Here is an 18,259-nt window from a genome sequence, read left to right as displayed (position 1 = left end):
TGGCCGCATACATATTATTTTTGCACAACAAACAAATAAAATAAACAGCTCACCACAATTCACAAACTGGGAGTCTCTGCGAGGCAAATTTCAATGTCCAGCAAGAGGCGTTCCCAATAAAGCTTTTATTCCAGCAATAATACATGGTTTTACACGTTTTAGGTTTTTACCTTAACCCTTAATATTTTACTTTAATGTAGAATCAGATTGTATGAGGTGTCCTAACCAGAATAAAACTAAATGGGGTTTAAATTGCAAGTTGTCACATAAAGCTCTTCTGGTCTGGGCTAAAATTATGACATGCTCTACCAACCCCTGACTGCTGCAGTCAGACATACACTGATGTCAATATGTGTGGCAGGTTACTTCTGCAGCCAGTACTTGGGTGCACAGGTGTTGGAATAGGTACACAAGACAAATGTGTTGATTGAATAAAAGCCTATACCTTCAGTAGCTTCAATTTCTTCTGTAGTCTTACGCAGGGGAATAAACCATTGCCAGATGCCTCTGGCCGTGGCTTATCTCTCTTGAGAACTAAAGGACAGCAAGTTGGAATTCAACATGTTCAATCGTGCTTCCCCTGACATCATCTATCAGGACACACAAGATGGTTGGCTGGTCCTGCTGAAATTGGCCGACTGCTTATATGAGTATGGTTACTACATGGTAACACAAAAAGAAAAATTATATGGATATTTAATTATTTTCAATGGGAAATCTGTGTTGTTGGTCAAACAATGTAGATGTTTATTTACAGTTTCCATGGAATGGGGTTATATCTGCATCCGATCTTTAAATCGTCCGGGTGGCCCATAGAAGAGAGTGGTGGTCTGCTGCTTCCACTCCTATTGCACAGAGCGCCGGCCAGCAGGCTGTCGCTGTCTTGATCGTGATTTTAGAACATGCTGAAAGACAAATATTAACTGACATTGTGCATTACACTATACGATTATCGGCCAAGTACTATAATTGTTTTGTGTAATAGGACCCTAACATTTAGAGGAGAGCTGCTTGCCCCAAAGCATTCACATGGGCAAAAAAAACACATTTTATATTTATCATTGCCCCAGTAGCCAGAATCCTGCTCCACACTGACGAGGGGCAAATACCCCGAAACTGCAGTCTGTGGATGGATGCCTAGCCTTGGTAACCCTTGTCTTATGTCGTTATACTCGCCACAGAGTTAGACTTACAGGGGCCACCCTGGTGTTTCCCTATTTAGGTCCCAAAGCTCGTAACAGAGTGAGGACCTGAGGGACTACGTATCAGGGTGGTTTGGTGCTCTCCCCACTAGGAGGCACCCCTTGGCAATGGGCTTCCTTCTCTGGAGAGAGGGATATCTGGCTATTCCCGTGTTTAGAGACTCGTAACTGAGGCTCCACGGACCCCTTTTTTGCATATTCAAATTTTGTATGGGACAATCAATGGAGACTCGTAAATGAGAACTCCATTGGAATTTTTCACTGTTCTCCCTGAGTTCAGTGATTGTTGTTTTTTGTTGACTTCAATGTGAGCTAACAAGGAAAACTGCTCTGAATAAGGACAGGATGTTTCTTTTATCAGCAGGATTTTTTTTTTCCTTTTTTTAGAACCATGAGGGGAAGATTTATCAAGCATTATCTGAAAAATTATCTGTCAAAGATTTGAAGCCAAAGCCAAGAACAGACTATAAACAGGGAACAGGTCATAAAGGAAAGCCTGAGATTTCTCCTGTTTTCAAATCCAATCCTGGCTTTGGCTTTAAATCGTTGGCAGATACTCTGTCAGATAATCTTTTTGTGTAAATGGACCCTTACACTAAGAATTTTTTTGTTGCCCATAGCAACCAATCAGCTCAGCCTATCAGAGCTCATGAATATTTCAGCTGAGCTGTGATTGGTTGCTATGGACAACAGAGAATCTTCTTACTGTAAGGGCTCGTTCACACAGAGCAAAAGCAGCTGAATTTCTGCGCTGAATCAGCGCACTGAACTAATCCGCTTTCCGCCAGAAGAATGAACATGTTCATTCTTCCGCTAGCGGAAGCCTATACAAACCAATGGGGCTCTGATTTTCAGTTTCAGCGCGGAATACGTGCTTATTTAGCGTGGAATACAAGCGGAAATACAAGCGGAAATTATGCGCTGAATCAGCGCGGAAATGGGGAATAAGGGGGGGGAGGAGGATTCTAGTATATATTCTGGTATAGTCTAGTTTACTCGCCAAATACTCGCTGAATTTCAGTGCTGAATGCATGCGGATTCAGCGGGGATTCCTCGAGTATTCCGCGCTGAATTTGTCAAGAGCTGATTACGAGCTGAACACTTTCCTAGTGGAATACGCAGGGATTCTGCTTACATTCTGCTTATATTCTGCTCGGAATTCAGCGTCAGTTGATTTCAGGTGGAAATATTTCCTCGCGTAATCCGCCCCTTTTGCTCTGTGTGAACGTAGCCTAAGATGCTTAATAATAAGGATGAGTGAATGTACAGTAGTATCAAAGCAAAGTGCTTCTCAGCCTGCTGCCTTTCCACTCTGTGCCGCTCCTCTCGGGGTGCTGGATTTTGGGAAACTTCTCCCAGTTTTCCAGGACTGGATCCAGCTTTTCCAGGGACCCAGAGAGGAGCGGCACAGAGTGGAAAGACAGCAGGCTGAGAAGCAGACTGCCGAGCCTAGTGAAGCGATTTGCTTTGATACTCCTGTAAATTTGCTCATCCCTACTTGATAAATAATTTTTGCACATTCCGTTTTGGGGGTGTTCTTTGGCACCATTTATGTCTGTTGTGAACATACCCGGTGATTTTGGCCATGAACATAGGCATTAATGTGGGCAGATGGCCACTCTTTACTAAATATTTATGTGGTTTGTGGCAGTTTTCCATTCATTTTAAAAAATTTTGATTCAAAGCCAGGACTGGGGATGGTAAAGGAGGGACTTCTTCCACCTGGATCCACTTCTAACATTTCATTTTATATAAGAGTGTGTGAGTGTGTGTGTGTAATGGTGCCTTTACACAGACTGATTTATCTGACAGATTATCAAAGCCAAAACCAGGAACAGACTTTAAACAGAGAACAGGTCATAAAGGAAAGACTAATGGTGCGTTTACACAGAGAGATTTATTTGACAGATTTTGGAAGCCAAAGCCCGGAATGGATTTGGAAAGAGGAGAAAACTCAATCTTTCCTTTATGACCTGTTCCCTGTTTATAGTCTGTTCCTGGCTTTGGCTTCCAAAATCTGTCAGATAAATCTCTCTGTGTAAACGCACCATAATGCTAAGTTTACACGAGGCGATTATTGGCCCGATCGTACGATTAACGATTTCGAAGTAACGATTTATTTTTTATAACGATCGTTTAGCGTTTAGATGCAACGATATATCGTACAGAAAATTCGTTTTGCGATCGCTTAAGCCTATCTCACACATAGGTAAAATCAGTGAACGACTGTTTACACGGAACAATTTGTGAATTTTTTGCGAACGACGATTTAAGAACATGTTAAAAGATCAAAATGAACGATTTATCAATTGTTCGCCGTGTTTACACGTACGATTATCGTTCGAATTCGATCCTTACGCGAAACTTCGGCCGATAATCGCTCCGTGTAAATTTAGCATTAGGGTCCTATTACACCAACAGATTATCTGACAGATTTTTGTAAGCCAAAAGCAGGAGTGGATTTGAAAAGAGAAATCTCAGTCTCTCCTTTATTACCTGTTCTCTGTATATAATCCATTCCTGGCTTTGGCTCAAAAAAATCTGTCAGATAATCTCTTGGTGTAATAGGGCCCTAAGACTTCCCTCTTTTCAAATCCATTCCTGGCTTTGGCTTCAAAAAATCTGTCAGATAAATGTGTCTGTGTAAAGGCAGCCTTAGATAGCAGTGTAAATGTGATCTCACACTATAGCTCAGCCTGTAGGTTATGTCCATGATCACTGGGTACACATGGCTTCTGGTCACTGTACTCTAAGGGGTTAAATGATAGTGGACACTGCAGGCACACAGATGGGGTTCCCCTACATCACTCTGAGCTGGATACAGCCTGACCCGACGTGGCATCAATCCTGGCACCAAGCCGGGCAGAGAGCCCCCTATTTAGTGCTTGGAATGAGTGATGTTTAGCAAGGGTTAAATGAGAGTCCCGCCCTGTCTAGCCTGCAGGCGTCCCTCCTCCTCTTCCTCCTCCTCCTGCTCTTCTCCTTAGCCCGGTGTAGTGCTAGTATCACTGCAGTGCTATCTCTCGTCTCCCGATCAGTGTGAGCCCGGAACTTCATCTCCTTCCAGAGCTGTCCTTCTCCCAGCCATGAGGGAGCTGCTCAAAGGGTAAGTGCGGGGGAAGCGCGGCACACGGGCAGCTGCCGCCGCCGTGCTGGAGGGGATGGACGCAGCTCGCCTCAGCTGTGGGGACCAGCCTGCCCGGGAAACTTTGTGCAGGCATGACCGGGGCTGAGCTGGGGGGCAGCAGTGACAGGCAGTGTTGTCCCCGGCTGACAGTCAGTGTTGTCCCCGGCTGACAGCAGGCTTCCCTCCTCACATCAACAGATGAAACCAGAGCGACGCTTCTACAAATCACATCCAATGCTTCTCTGCTTGTTCTCAGTGCTGGATCCAGGTGCAGTGTGAGGCTCCTCTTCATCCTCTTTACCATCATCATCATCAATAGATATATAGCATGTAAATCTATATGTGTAGCCTTGCATTCCCATTCCCTGCAGTGCTGACAAACTCCCTGCTGCTGCACCTCTCTAGCTCTGCTACATCCCTGCCTCTGATTACACTGTCCTTGTGCCTGTAACCAGCAGGGCTCCAGCAGTAGGTGACTGAGCACCTTTTGTTATGTTAGGAGGCTGCCTGCCATCCCCCCTTTCACAGCTCCATTCAGACTTATGAAAAGGTCAACTTTCTGCCTGATTTCTTGTGGGAAGGCACAATGGCATTTTACTACCTGTCCGCCATCCACCTCCTTTTATTTACTGTAATATATTGCTGTCAGACGTGACTGTTTCAGCTGGGACTGTGCGCAGCCATGGAGAGAGGCAGGAGGGCAAGCTCAGCGAAATAGCAGCAACTTTTACACTTAGAAGTTTTGGAAAAAAAGAGGTGGCGGCGTAATTCTTCATATTTCATGGCAACGTGTTGCTTTCACCTGGACGGAGACGGTTCCAGGGCATTGCTTGTGTAATGGGTTGATAGGACCCCTCATATGACATGTAGGCAGGTATTTGCATTCAGTGTCTTTCTTGTAGCAATCCATTATCTTGTGAATACTTTTACATCCGCTAGCCTGTGGGGAGAAGTTGACAAGAAAGCGCATCCCTAGTCATAAATATCCTTTTGAAGGAACACTGCCTTAGGACACCTACCTGTGTTGTGTTGCCAGGATTGATTGTAGACTGGAATAACCCAGCACAATTGCCTGAATGTTACCGACAGAGTTGTCAATAATTAAGAGAACAAAATAAATATTGTGGCTTATTGTTATAGATTTTGGATGGGGCTCAATAAAATGGAACTGTGTGAATAGAAGCCGCACGTTGCTTACTAAGTAGAAGTGACGTCTAAACATTATCCACGCCATCCGCTACACGTATCTTCATTTATTTTCTTAATGAATTAACGATAAAGCAGGGCTGAGTATGGTTGGCACTTTCATATCGTATCCTGTATACCAGGGGTGGGGAACCTTGGCTCTCCAGCTGTTGCAAAACTACAACTTCCATCATGCCTGGACAGCCGAAGGCTGTCCAGGCATGATGGGAGTTGTAGTTTAGCAACAGCTGGAGAGCCAAGGTTCCCTACTCCTGTTCTATACAATCTGTGTACAGCGGAGCATACTATGTTGGTTCTATGCTGAAAAAAAATAAATAAATAAAAAAAATATATATATATAATATGGAATCTGTGGATTTCTGTGTAGAACCATAATATTCTCTGAAAACCTCAGCCTTTTATATTGCCCTTTAACCTGAGGTATAAAGCCTGGGTTATAAGGTTTCTGAAATTTGTACGTAAACTATGGATACTTGGTCTGAGAATGTGCGTTCCATCTCAGCCCTCAAGGTAACAGCAGATACAGGGACTTACTTAAAGTGATGATACGTCTGTCCAACAGTATGAGCCGAAGGGTCTGTCTTAAAGGCACAGTAACATGTAATCATTACCTGAGTCTTCCTTGAGAAAGTAAACACTGTTCCAAACTCATCTTTAAAGTAGATCTATTTCTAGCCTACCACTGACCTTTGTACTGTGCCGTCGCTTGTTTTACACAATGCTTCCCATTCTCAATATTTACTTAAGCCCCTTTTATTGGTTTTCTGCATCTGCAGAGCTATCATGCATTAAAACTAAAGTTCTGTTAAGATGAGCCTGATCCCTGGATTTAGGACAATGATTGCATGTGTATATTCCAGATATGTATATGCAAGCAGGCAGAAATCCTCCAAAGTCTGGGTTATTACTTTCAGACATCTGTCTTACAGTACCTGCCTTTACCCCATTCATGGTACTTGTTCGCCGTTTGTCACTATGGTGATTGGGCTTTCGTAAAATATGGTAATTTCTTTTGAAGCCTCTTCTTCTTCTTCTGCTCTTTTCCCCCCTTGCAAAGCAATTTAACAATGTATTTTTACAGTCATGCAAATAGAGGCGGTATAAATACAGATGGGTGCCAGGTTGTTTGATTATTCAGGCAGACGAAAACACACGAGATTGAGGTTTTAAAACTAGGTCAGCTTTGTGGGACAGTAAAGTCTTTGGATTTTCTTTCTAGTATGGGAAAATGTATTTTGCGTATAGTGGAATTTAGCGTTCCTGGAGGCTAAAACAAAGCTTTGTTCCATATAATATACTGAGGGTGTTGCATAGATAGTTGTATATTAGGATTTTATAGGTGATGGTGGTCTGTCTACTCTATCTAGAAGGCCGATGATTCCAGTCTTTGATACCATGTGAAGGGTTGTATATGTTTGGCAAGGTTCTCATGTCACTTTAAATAGTTTGTTACTCTGTAATGTTTGAAAATATGAACCCTCTGAACTGTAAGGTGCTGCAGAATATGTGGACGCCATATGAAGGTTATTGTATTGTGCCTCTATAGGTAATGATAGTGTATCAGGACTGTTGCAGAAACAGAGCAAGCCTTCCCCATGAGTTTACAGTCTGCATTAAAATTAGATGGGTTATGTGTTCTTCCTTTTAGAAAAATACTACCTTAATTCTGTATTCCCTGTACCTTCCCGATTTGCCTTTTGCACCTAAAATGACTGGATAATGTGTTTTGTTCTTTTCACATTTTTGACCTCTTCCCTATTATTTGGGTAAATACTTGCTAAACACAAAACAGCCCTGAAAGCTGCAGCAGTGGATTCGGGGGGAATGGGAAATATAACACAAGGACGACTTCTTGCTGGATATACTTTTACTTGGAATAAAGAAAAAACTGTGTCAAACGTCCGTTGCATTTTCCTAAAAATGCTGTTTCTAAAGTCTCTAGTGTTGGCGGTAGATTGAGTACCTGCCATACATGACTAGACCCACCTCCCACCCAATTACTGTGGAATCCCAGGGTACTTTGATTTTCCAGTGACTACCTATTGGCACTGACTGGAACTGTAGATGTCAGTCTTGTTCTTATGTACGTTGTCATCTTGATAGTGTTCAGTTTTCTTCACATGAAGTCCTGTCATTTGACCATCTCATTGTATTACCAAAGGTTAATCGCATAGATTTCTTAAGATCCCTGCTGATCTGTCCTGAATAGTGGATAATCCTGATTAACTTCATTATTTAGGTGTGAAATGGATGATAATCCTTATTTTGTTGTAGCTATGCCAGTCATGTCCTGTAGGCTGGATTATTCAATCTACACATTTTCATGTATGCTTTGTAAATAAGGAGCTTCTTTATGGGATTTGCTTCTTCTATCTGTGTGCTTTAGGACATTACTTATTTCTAGTACCTCTATTAGGAAAGGGGGCAGGGGTCTCTGAAATCCCATGTCATTGGAGTATATATAAGGAATGTATAGCTCTTGTGAGAAATACATCAGGTTGGTGATATGGTTTTCTCTGTAGATCAGATAGCTCTCATGTCGTCATTATATCTGGTGAAATGCTGACTAGAAATGAGCGCAACTCCAGTTGGATCACTCGGCATTTGACTACCTGTGGCTGAAGAAGTTGGATGCAACCCTAGGGAGTCCTGGAAAAAAATGCATACAGTCTATGGCTGTATCCATGTTATCATGGACTCCCTAGGACGGCATCTAACTTCTTCAGATGCTGACTGATCTGATTTGCGCTTGCTCGAGTGGCGCTCATCTCTAATGTGAAATTTTTTTTTTTTTTTTTTTTTTTTTATTTTTGAGTAAATAATTTATAGTCATTTACAGTGTCAGTCTACATTGTTCTGTGAATTTTACGAAATACTCGAATTAGGTATTAAAGAGGCCAAGTTAAAGTAAATTGTCTAGAGAGATGAGAGGGTGCTTCACATAATATAGTAGGTCAGAAACCATATTGTATTTGCAGTGTGGTAAGGGAATAGCTACATTCTGCACCATGGTCACTGCATGCAAATATACCCTCAGGCTACGTCCCCACACAGTATATTACAACCAAAACCAGGAGTGGATTGAAAACACAGGCTATGTTCACACGCTGCTGAAATTGAGTGGATGGCCGCCATTTAATGACAAGTAATTGCCGTTATTTTAAAACAATTTCGACTTGAAATAACAGCTGTTATTTGTCATTAAATGGCGGCCATCCACTCAATTTCAACAGTGTGTGAACATAAGGGGAGATTTACCAAACATGGTGTAAGGTGAAACTGGCCCAGTTGCCACTAGCAACCAATAAGATTCCACCTTTTATTTTCCAAAGAGTCTGTGAGGAATGAGAGGTGGAATCTGATTGGTTGCTAGGGGTGACTGAGCCAGTCTCACTTTACACCAGTTTGATAAATCTTTCTGTGATTTCAATCCACTCCTGGTTTTGGTTGGAATATACTGAGCAAAAATACTGTGCGGGAACATAGCCTAAACTGGTATTCCTGTCCCAGCTTGCTATCCATTGGGGAGAATACAGTGCTGTGCCTCACGCTCTTGTCAAAACCGAAAATTTAGTTGTGACTGCAGTCACCTACTAGGCCCTCTCTTTCACCCCCCTTATGGGGCAAAGATATTGTGACAAAGGCGGGTTCTTGGTTCTGGTCCATACATTGGAAAACCGATTGTCACCAGGAATCTTCTTTTCCGCTGCAAAGTAATAAAGGGGGGAAAGAAAGCTCCAAACCCTAGAGAGCTGCAGTCTTGTGAAGAATGGAATAGTATCAAATTTTTTTGTGAAATTTGGCCTTAATCTCTTTGTATTCTTACTATATACCTTTCTCTACCATGACAACTTTCTTGAGTTATGAAAGCTAAGAATTTCTTAAAATGCAGAATCCGATAGGTGTTTAATGTTTCATCTGAGACCAGTGCCTATGGCAAGTCAAATCTCCCAAGTTTAAAGGACTGTAAAAATGTACCCTTGATTTGGAAGGGGCTGAAAGTGCACACGCTGTCAAGATAGACTTTTTGATCTCATTGTTTGTGGATCCCATCTCCACCGATTTCACACTCCTACTGTAGCTCAACCTGCTGCTGTTTTTTTTTCCCTTTCTAAATCTCCTTTTTCTCTGTCTTTGCTTGTAACGTGGCGGTTAGTGTATTCTATTCTATCTGCAGGAGCATGTTGGATTGCTTATCAGCCTTCAAAATAGGGATTGCAGATATTTTAATCCATTTAGGCACATCACTTTAATAAATGACTGTAAGAAAAGAAATAATCCCTCGCAGTGTGATCTCCAGATCAAACATTTTATTTTTTTTTTCCCCCCTCTGCTTCATCCGAATCACTATGACTACTCTCTTCTTATCAAGTCCCAATTATGGCTAGTCCGTATTACATGGTGTTGTGCAGCCCCTCACTATATGCTGAGCTGGCGTTTCCTAGTACAGGTTTGATGCAGCCAGCTCTTACCTTAGTCTTAGTGTAGTCCACCTTCCATTCCCAAAGCTAACAATTAAATGGCCTTTGAAAATGGCAGAGCAGCTTAGGAGAGGAACTCTCACTGGAGTCTAACCTTTTCTTAAGCTGCAAGATTGTGTTTGGAATTAATGATAACTTTCCGAGCTCAAAGTGTGCAGGGAAGCAGCAGCAGTACTTTACAGACCAGAAGTGAAATAGCTGCAGCCTTCCTGTGTTGTGCATATAAAGTACCCGAGAAAATCTGCCCTCTGTGTTATCAGCCACTAGACTTTTGAACAACCCCTATTTCATTGTAGTTCCAGACGACGACAGCAGCCGCAGCCCTCTTGGAGGATGTGTAATTGTTTTCTATGTGACATAAGTTTGTCATTCTCAGTTCAGTCCATGCAGAATAATTTTCGACACTTTAGATTCTTCACTTGTCAATTAGCACAGCAGGAGCTTTGCCAGGGGACATACACTGGAATTTGCTACGTTAAACATTGGATTTCCATCTGGCTATTAGACAGACTTTTTTATTTATTTTTTTTAATTGATGAAAGGTTATTGTCGTGGCTCGTGACCAACATTACATGCTATTTCCCACTGGATAGAGAATTTAACCAGTACTAAAAGTCTCGTACATGAAAGGCACTGCTTGAAACATATCCCCAGAGCGCCTGTACATTGAAAGGTTACCATTTTGCATATAAACACTTGCACGTCTACATCATTCACTTTAAGATCTGTTATAATATACTCATTGATCCTTGGGAGGATTTTGATTTGACTTGAGGTAGAATAAAGTTGCACAGCTGAACAGCATGGCAAAGACTAATCTTTAAGATTTACAATAGGTTTTACATGGAATTTTAGGCAAAATTCACATGACATAAAATTGAAGCTAAATAAATAAACATGAAATTCAAGGCAGAAACCCATCTAAAATACCTTCACTTTATGCATGTACTGTACTATAGAAATACTTTTTTATTTTCAGGCTTTTTCAGCATGTTTTTTAGTTAATGTGCATAATTTATGTGTATTTCCCCTTCATTAAGAACATTTCAATGGAGACATAGGATGTGGAATACTTGTATAATTGCTGCGCACAGTGGATATGTCATTTTTATGTGCTGGGGAAAAGCAACATATATACAGTGGTGAACAATACCCATTAGGGGCACATGGTTTTTATGCGTTCTATACATATATACATAGTAAAAGCACCACGATTGCAGCTCCGACACTTCTGAGACAAACTCCTCTCGGGAGTGACGACCCACCCGGTGAATCACTGGCCGCGACACTGTCCTGTCTCTGTCAGTGATTGGCTTAGCACGCTGTCACTCTCGAGACAAGTTCTTCTTGGAAGTAGCAGGGCTGGAGATGCGGCATCGGGGATACCAGGGAGGGCAGAGAGGTAAGCAGTACATGTTTTTATGTTTACCAACACAGCAGCTCTATGTAATCCCTTTAATCGTAATCGGGTCTGGGGGGACCACAATGCTTCAAAAATGATAAAAACTGATACAGCAGCAAGTACTGTGTATAAAGAAAAACTTGAAATGGAAATATTTGTTTGCATATCCTTGTCCCCTCTTTCTGATAACACATGGTTATAATACTACAGTCTAGGAACAATGCACGCTGATTGAAGCAAAGCATATGTATGGGGTTTTTGTGTAGTTGTTATCCAGCATTGTGCTACAACATAATCTGTGAACTTTCCTCAGACTAAAAACGGTGAGGATGTTTCTATGCTCTCCCATAATATGTACCATGTGGGTAACTGGGGCTCAGGGGGGGCTAATGCTGCCATGTTGGGGATCCCTACTGCCTATTAGGGGAAGTCCATATACATTGGATTTGCTACAGAAACATTTGCAAGAAACACCATCAACACAACACTGCACAGTATACTCTCCTTGCCAATCTCTTGCTGCTGCTCAGATGTTGGCGTTTCCTAAATCCCTTTTGGTCTCTGTTTACCTGGCGCTAATGCAGACATATCAAGACGTCTGACTACTGCGGCCGGTTATTGGCTACAGATGTCACTTCCGGACTCGCCGCATCCTCACTGGAGCCAGGTGAACAGAAATCGCCAGGAGACCTGGGATGCACCATCTGACCCGCAGGGATTGGGCATACACTATTTTTTAATTTTTTATAGTTGCCTTTATATGTGTATTCTACTGTGGGTGCATGGGTAGCAACCCCCGCAACACTTATGCTGTGCATGCCTGCACAGGTTTCTGGTCAGAGTTTCCCTACCTGAAGGTCAGTTTCAGGCCAGGGCAATATGTCTGCATTCAGCATTTGTATTGCATCCGCCCGACACGTCTCAGGCCAACCATGGGTCTAATGCCCTAAACCGGTCTCACAACGGGGATCTATGATGCTGTCAGTTCAGATCATCAGACCTACGGTTATACTAGGACTTGTGACTCCACAGACCAGAAAAGGCTTCTCTGTAGTGCAATGAATGCTGTGAGCTGACTCCTCAAATAACATGTACGTTAGGAAGCCCTGTACTCTTGTCTGTGTCCTCCACTGTGCCTGCCATAATAAGTATATTATTTCCTATGATTTGGAGTTACTAGTGCACATGCTATATCTAATACTGTAATATACTTTAATACACCCTCAGTGATATAGTAATATTACTATGGTATATATCTGGGTAAAGTAGAATGCTAACGCTTTCAAGCAGAATCCGTGGCTTTGCTTGAAATTCCTCTGATTCCGTAGTGTGGACAGACCCCAACACACAGCGATTTTCACTTCGTGTAATAGAGTATAATTAAAGTATGCAATTGTTTTAGCAATACTGGTTCACCATATAAACATTGGTTTTCCCCACTAGATTAGCAGGCTGCAGATTCGTCACACCCAAGGAGAATCTGCTCATTTCTTTACCACTTAATTAATGCAATCTTTCAAGGGTATGTTTTGAAACTTTATCCAAAGCAAAGTGCACTGAAAAACGAGAAAAAAAAGAGAATTGTCCTATGAATATTGCGTTTGATTTTCCACCATTGATCTGACTGCAGCTTTTTTTTTTTTTAATAGAAACTCTGTTTGTCCAACCCTAAATCTACACCCGATTCCTCCCCCCCCCCCCTTCCTGCACAATGACACAGCCACCCATATGTCATCAATGTTTTAAAATTGGACTACCTCTGTAAGGTCTGACTACAAAAGTATTAAAAATATTTCATAAATTTTTACTCAGTGAAGAACTCTGTGCCACGCACAGAGATTCAAACAGTTTCCCTGCTCCCTGCATGATATTGATACATTATGATGGGCGGGGAGACGTTTCATTAAAGGACTTCCCTGTTCATAACCTCTGTAATGTACAGGACATAGGAATAAGCCTTTCCTGTACACCTTTTCACTTTTCCATATTAGCAGCAGGATAAAGCCCCTATTACACGGGGCGATGCAGAGGAGCAAATGAGCGATGTCAGCATTTGCTTGCTCCTTGTTACCCCGCTCGCTGCGGGCGCTATTATAAACGTCGGCAGCAAATGGGTAAGTGCAGGGGGGGTTGCCCGGATGATCATTAGATTGCTGCTCCCATTCCATGGAGGGACGGCAGCAGATCATTGCTATCTTTTTAGTCGTTTGTCTTTCAATATGTTGAAAGACAAACGTCAATGATCAGCCAACATTGTTCATGTTGACTGATCTTTGTCTTCTATTACACGAGAAGATTATCGTCCGAACACAGTCGATAATCGTTTTGTGTAATAGGGCCTTAAAGGAAATGCGTGCCATTTATTATTTTGAAGATCTGAGAAATAAGCCACAGTCACCCAGATGTTTGACCAAAGTGATTACCTAGGTAATGAGACTTTTCAGGAATTGCTGCAACTAGTAAACTTGAATAATTGCATGTTAGCTGCAGGAAGCTGTGGCCAGAGGTAACCTACTAGTTACAACACAGAAACAAGTGACTGTAAGTGTCAGGACAGCAATACATCAGTGGTGATGAATTGCTAATGGGCATGTCAGTAATTGTGAGAACCCTATTAATTGCCTTTTGCTTTGACCTGATCCCTCTGCAGCAGCTGGGCCGATGGCATTCAGCACATGATTCCAATACACCTATCAATACAGTTGTGCAGGCTGAATTTTTCGACATTACGTTTGGTATAGGATTTCATGTAAACAGAGTGACTGCATTTGTGTACATAAGCTGCTTTTGTTGTAACATGTAATGGATTTGTACGTACACATGCCTTAACAACATATCGGATCTAAGCAGCAAGTAATAAGCAGCATTTCTATAGTGTATACCTATCAATGGATCGCTCCCTTTACATGCGGGGCCGATCTGATAGTAAGATTACAGGGAGCGGGGAGTTACAGTTCCCTGCTGTTGCCCTGTGGATTTATCAGCAGAAAACAAGCTTCAAGCCAACACTTTAATCTTCTGGAAATCGAACATATGTGAAAGGGAACATACATTTGAGCAGTTGAACTAAAATGTGTCTTTGGAACATCATTTAACAAATGTTGGATTTTCCGCTACAAAAAGTTTTTCAATTCCTTAGAAAGTTTTATGTTATCTTTAATGTGTCCTTTATAAAAAATAAAAAAAAGCCGCTCCGAGTTTCTATATATCAAGCCTATTGTTGTACTTATCCACACATTGAGTCATTCTTCAAAGATAATAACCGTTCTAAAACCTTACCAAAGCACAGCCCAGCTCTTAGTGATAAATGCATATACTTAGGGCCGGAAAACAACCTATCAATGTAATTGGCTCATACTAGGAGACAAAATAAACCATTAAGTTGTAATAAAACTTCAGCTTGGCTGCCATGGAAAGTCAATGTGTTATGAAGTGGTGCCATCAAAATCCTACTGATCATATATTTATGCCATGGCAGCCATTACTTATTGTCACAGCTCTCTATGAATTAGTGTGCGAGGTTCTTGACACATCAGCTTATTTGTAGTCACCTGTTGCTTGGTCTCTGTTATGTGTGTGTCAGGCCCGCGGTGTCTGCTCCCTTTCTGCCTTGAGTGCACATAAGTGACGCCACTCAAGCCGCAGTGCGGGGGGAGGCAGCAGCCTCTTGTGGCTGGAGGGAGAACGCTTCTGCCTTCAGCCACAAGAATGATTGGCAGAGCAGGAAGCCAGAGTGCTCCTCCCATTGTCAATCACATTGTACTGGACGAGTGGGCCCCAGAGGAGCAGGGTGCCCACACTTGCTGGGAACGACAAGGGAACCACCACTGGCGGAGACTTAAGTGTGGGCTTAGGAGTGTCCATTCCTTCCCTCCCTCCCCCCCCACCCCACCAACCTCTCCCGCCTCTCCCACCTAATTTCAATACAGGTGACATCACATCCTTCTTTTTCTTGCTGTTGTTGTTGTGTGTTTTTTTTTTTTTTTTTTTTTTTTTTGTGTGAAAAAACACAGATCCCTTACAGTTGTATTTGGGAATTTGTGCCGCAATCCCGCTCCACGCCAGCACACATACTATTGTTTTTGTGGTACGGATCGTGTAAATAGAATATTAGGATTTAATGGGCCTTTAAATTGTCCATGTTCGCAGATTAGCTTTCACAGACAATTTTACAGGACGTGTGACTAAGGCCTAATCCTTGTGTTGAGCCTCTTGCGTCTTTATAAAAGAAAATAGACAACACTCCATAGCAGAGAACAGAAATCAGTGGTTGGGAAAACTCATTCAGGTTCCTGGTAAAGTTGTGCAAACCAGTGAGGCCCAACTCTCGTAATAGCTTGTAACCGACCACAGCCTCTCCTGAAATCCTCCAGGGAGAACTAACATAGAAAGGTCTAGGCACAGTGAAGGTGCAGTATGCAAAATCCTGTTAAAACCGTTAATTGAAATCCAACGCATTTCCAAATCGTTCCGGGTTCTTTTTTTGAGACCCAACAGTTTAAAAACTCGTTGGGTCTTAATAAATAGTTTTAACAGGATTTTGCATACTTCACTGTTCCTAGACCTGCACCCGCTATACCTGTAAGGTATAGCGGGTGCATCTTTGGCTCCCCTATAGCATAAATCAGGGTTCAATGCGTGAACTTGCCATGGAGATCCATGCACATGGAGTAACTTTTGCCCATATGATGGCATGTATTCTGTTGTCATTCCCTTTTCATATACAGCTACAGGCACAATGAGGTAAAAGTATGGGGCCATAACAGCATGTGGGCACAAGATCAAGGCTAAGTTCACATGCTGTACAAACAACGGCCATTGTCTAATGCTACCTACGGCTGGAATTAATCATCATGATCATTAATTTCGGCCATAGGCAGCGTTAAGCAAGTCTGTTCACTTCGGAACAGCCGTTCTTTGACAGCATGTGAACATCTCCCTAATATGTAACTATAAATGTATATTTATTTGTACTTATCAATGGATTGTTCAGGACAACTGGGTAACTTTTTTTTTTTTTCTTTCTTCTTCTTGCAGTCATGATACTCAGACAACCTGCTGGGATCATCCCAAAATGACAGAGCTCTACCAGTCTTTAGGTAAGGAAACATTTAAGTGGCACTCTACCAATGATTATATTTTTTAGTGGGGATTATATTTAGAATGTTTACTTACAGTTGTGAGCAAGGGCTGGAGTATCCCTTTACCATTGAAAGATATGTTGTACCAAGGAATAGGATTTTTTTTTCCTTTTAATTGATGGATTGGTCATTATATGGCCATGCTTTGAGAACACTGATGGTTTTCTGTGGATCTAATGGTCTTCCTAATGAGGCTTTCTGCCATTCTATGTTCTGTAATCAGACCTTAGCATGAAAAAGCTTTGTTGCAATGAATGAGGCAGAGTGATGCTGCGTTTACACATAACGATTATCGTGCGGATTTGCGCAATAACGATGAAATTCGAATGATAATCGTACGTGTAAACGCAGCGAACGATCAAACGACCAGCGAGAAATCGTTCATTTTCATCTTTGAACATGTTCTCAAATCGTTATTGATCGTTCGCAAAAATTTGCAGATCGTTCCGTGTGAACAGTTGTTCGCCGATTTAACCAATGTGTGAGATAGGCTTAAGCGATCGCAAAACAAATCTTCCGTACGATATATCGTACCGTCTAAACGCTGATCGTTATGGAAAAAAAATTGTTACTCCGACATTGTTAATCGTACGATCGGGCCAATTATCGTTTCGTGTAAACGCAGCATGAAGGCCCTATTACACTAAGCGATTGTCGGGCGCCTTTGGCCGATCGCTTTGTCTAATAAGAGGCACCGATCATTAGACATGCACGTTGTCAGCTGATCGTTGTAACAGAGCCATTGTCAGCACATTGCCGCTATCTTCTATAGGTCAGCACTCACTTGCTGTGAAGATTGGGCTGTGTAATAGGGGCTTTACCGTCTCTACACAGTCCAGAACAAGGTAGTACTGTGTAGAAAAATCATAAAGTCTTCTGCACTTTACCTAGTGCTTTGAGCCCTCTAGTCTAGGCATTGTTGAGGTGATGAATCTGTATTAGAGGCTTAGCGGTGCATTTATAATTAAATAACCCAATAGGTGGAGATTCACCAGACATTGTCTATTGTGCTACATTCTGGGGTCTTGTTTGCAGACATGTAAGGTATTATGTCTGTTGCATGGATTATGGTGTATTGCTATAAAGCTAAACGTCAGCATCATCTTCCTAAGTTCCCAGTGTTAGTAGTGTAACTCATCAATAGGCTTTCTTTGTTTCAGGCTTGTTGATTCATGGTATTTGCAGACACAATCTTGCTGCTTAAACAAAGAACTTTATAATGTACAGTTTGGTTCACTTGCATGAACAAGCAGAGGTCTTGCACAGCTGTCTGCCATTCATGAACGAGGCAATAAGGATCCACGGTGTTATTAAGCCCACAGGATTTTCGTGACATTTTTTTTAGGCGCTAAAGACAGTTAAATCTTTTGTTCTGTTGCTTTACATGTCCTTGGGCAATACATGTAAATGAGTTTATAAATGCATAGCTTACCTAGGATGGTACCTCACACACCCTGCTCAGCGGAAGCCGTGCACTGATAAGGAATGGAATCTCACACAGCTGCCTCCTTGCAGCAATCAATAGATTACACATAAGATATGTCCGCAGACAAAAAATGGCTGCCGCAAGGCTAGCTTCACACCAGCTGTTTCCCCTTCGACACAATTCCGATTTTTTATTTTTTTTTGTGTGAAATATAAAAGAATATAAACTGTTATGCAAACTGATGGCAATGGGAGAAGATGTACAAGTCCAGTTT

At 42.0% G+C, this 18,259-nt stretch overlaps 1 protein-coding gene across 14 annotated transcripts in view; it reads left to right on the top strand.

The window, feature by feature from the left end:
* The window catches only part of DMD (dystrophin), a 1,858,252-nt gene that overhangs the window by 1,714,718 nt on the left and 125,275 nt on the right, over positions 1-18,259 (top strand). For all 14 annotated transcript variants that reach the window (XM_069970999.1, XM_069971008.1, XM_069971005.1 and 11 more), the window contains one exon: positions 16,456-16,517. In XM_069970999.1, the coding sequence (XP_069827100.1) occupies positions 16,456-16,517 (62 nt within the window). The remainder of the gene's footprint in view (positions 1-16,455; positions 16,518-18,259) is intronic.

This window comes from Dendropsophus ebraccatus, chromosome 5 (assembly GCF_027789765.1).
Source record: "Dendropsophus ebraccatus isolate aDenEbr1 chromosome 5, aDenEbr1.pat, whole genome shotgun sequence".
NCBI classification, from domain to species: domain Eukaryota; kingdom Metazoa; phylum Chordata; class Amphibia; order Anura; family Hylidae; genus Dendropsophus; species Dendropsophus ebraccatus.
The sequence above is the reverse complement of the archived record's forward strand: the minus strand, read 5'-3'. Positions and strand labels throughout refer to the sequence as shown.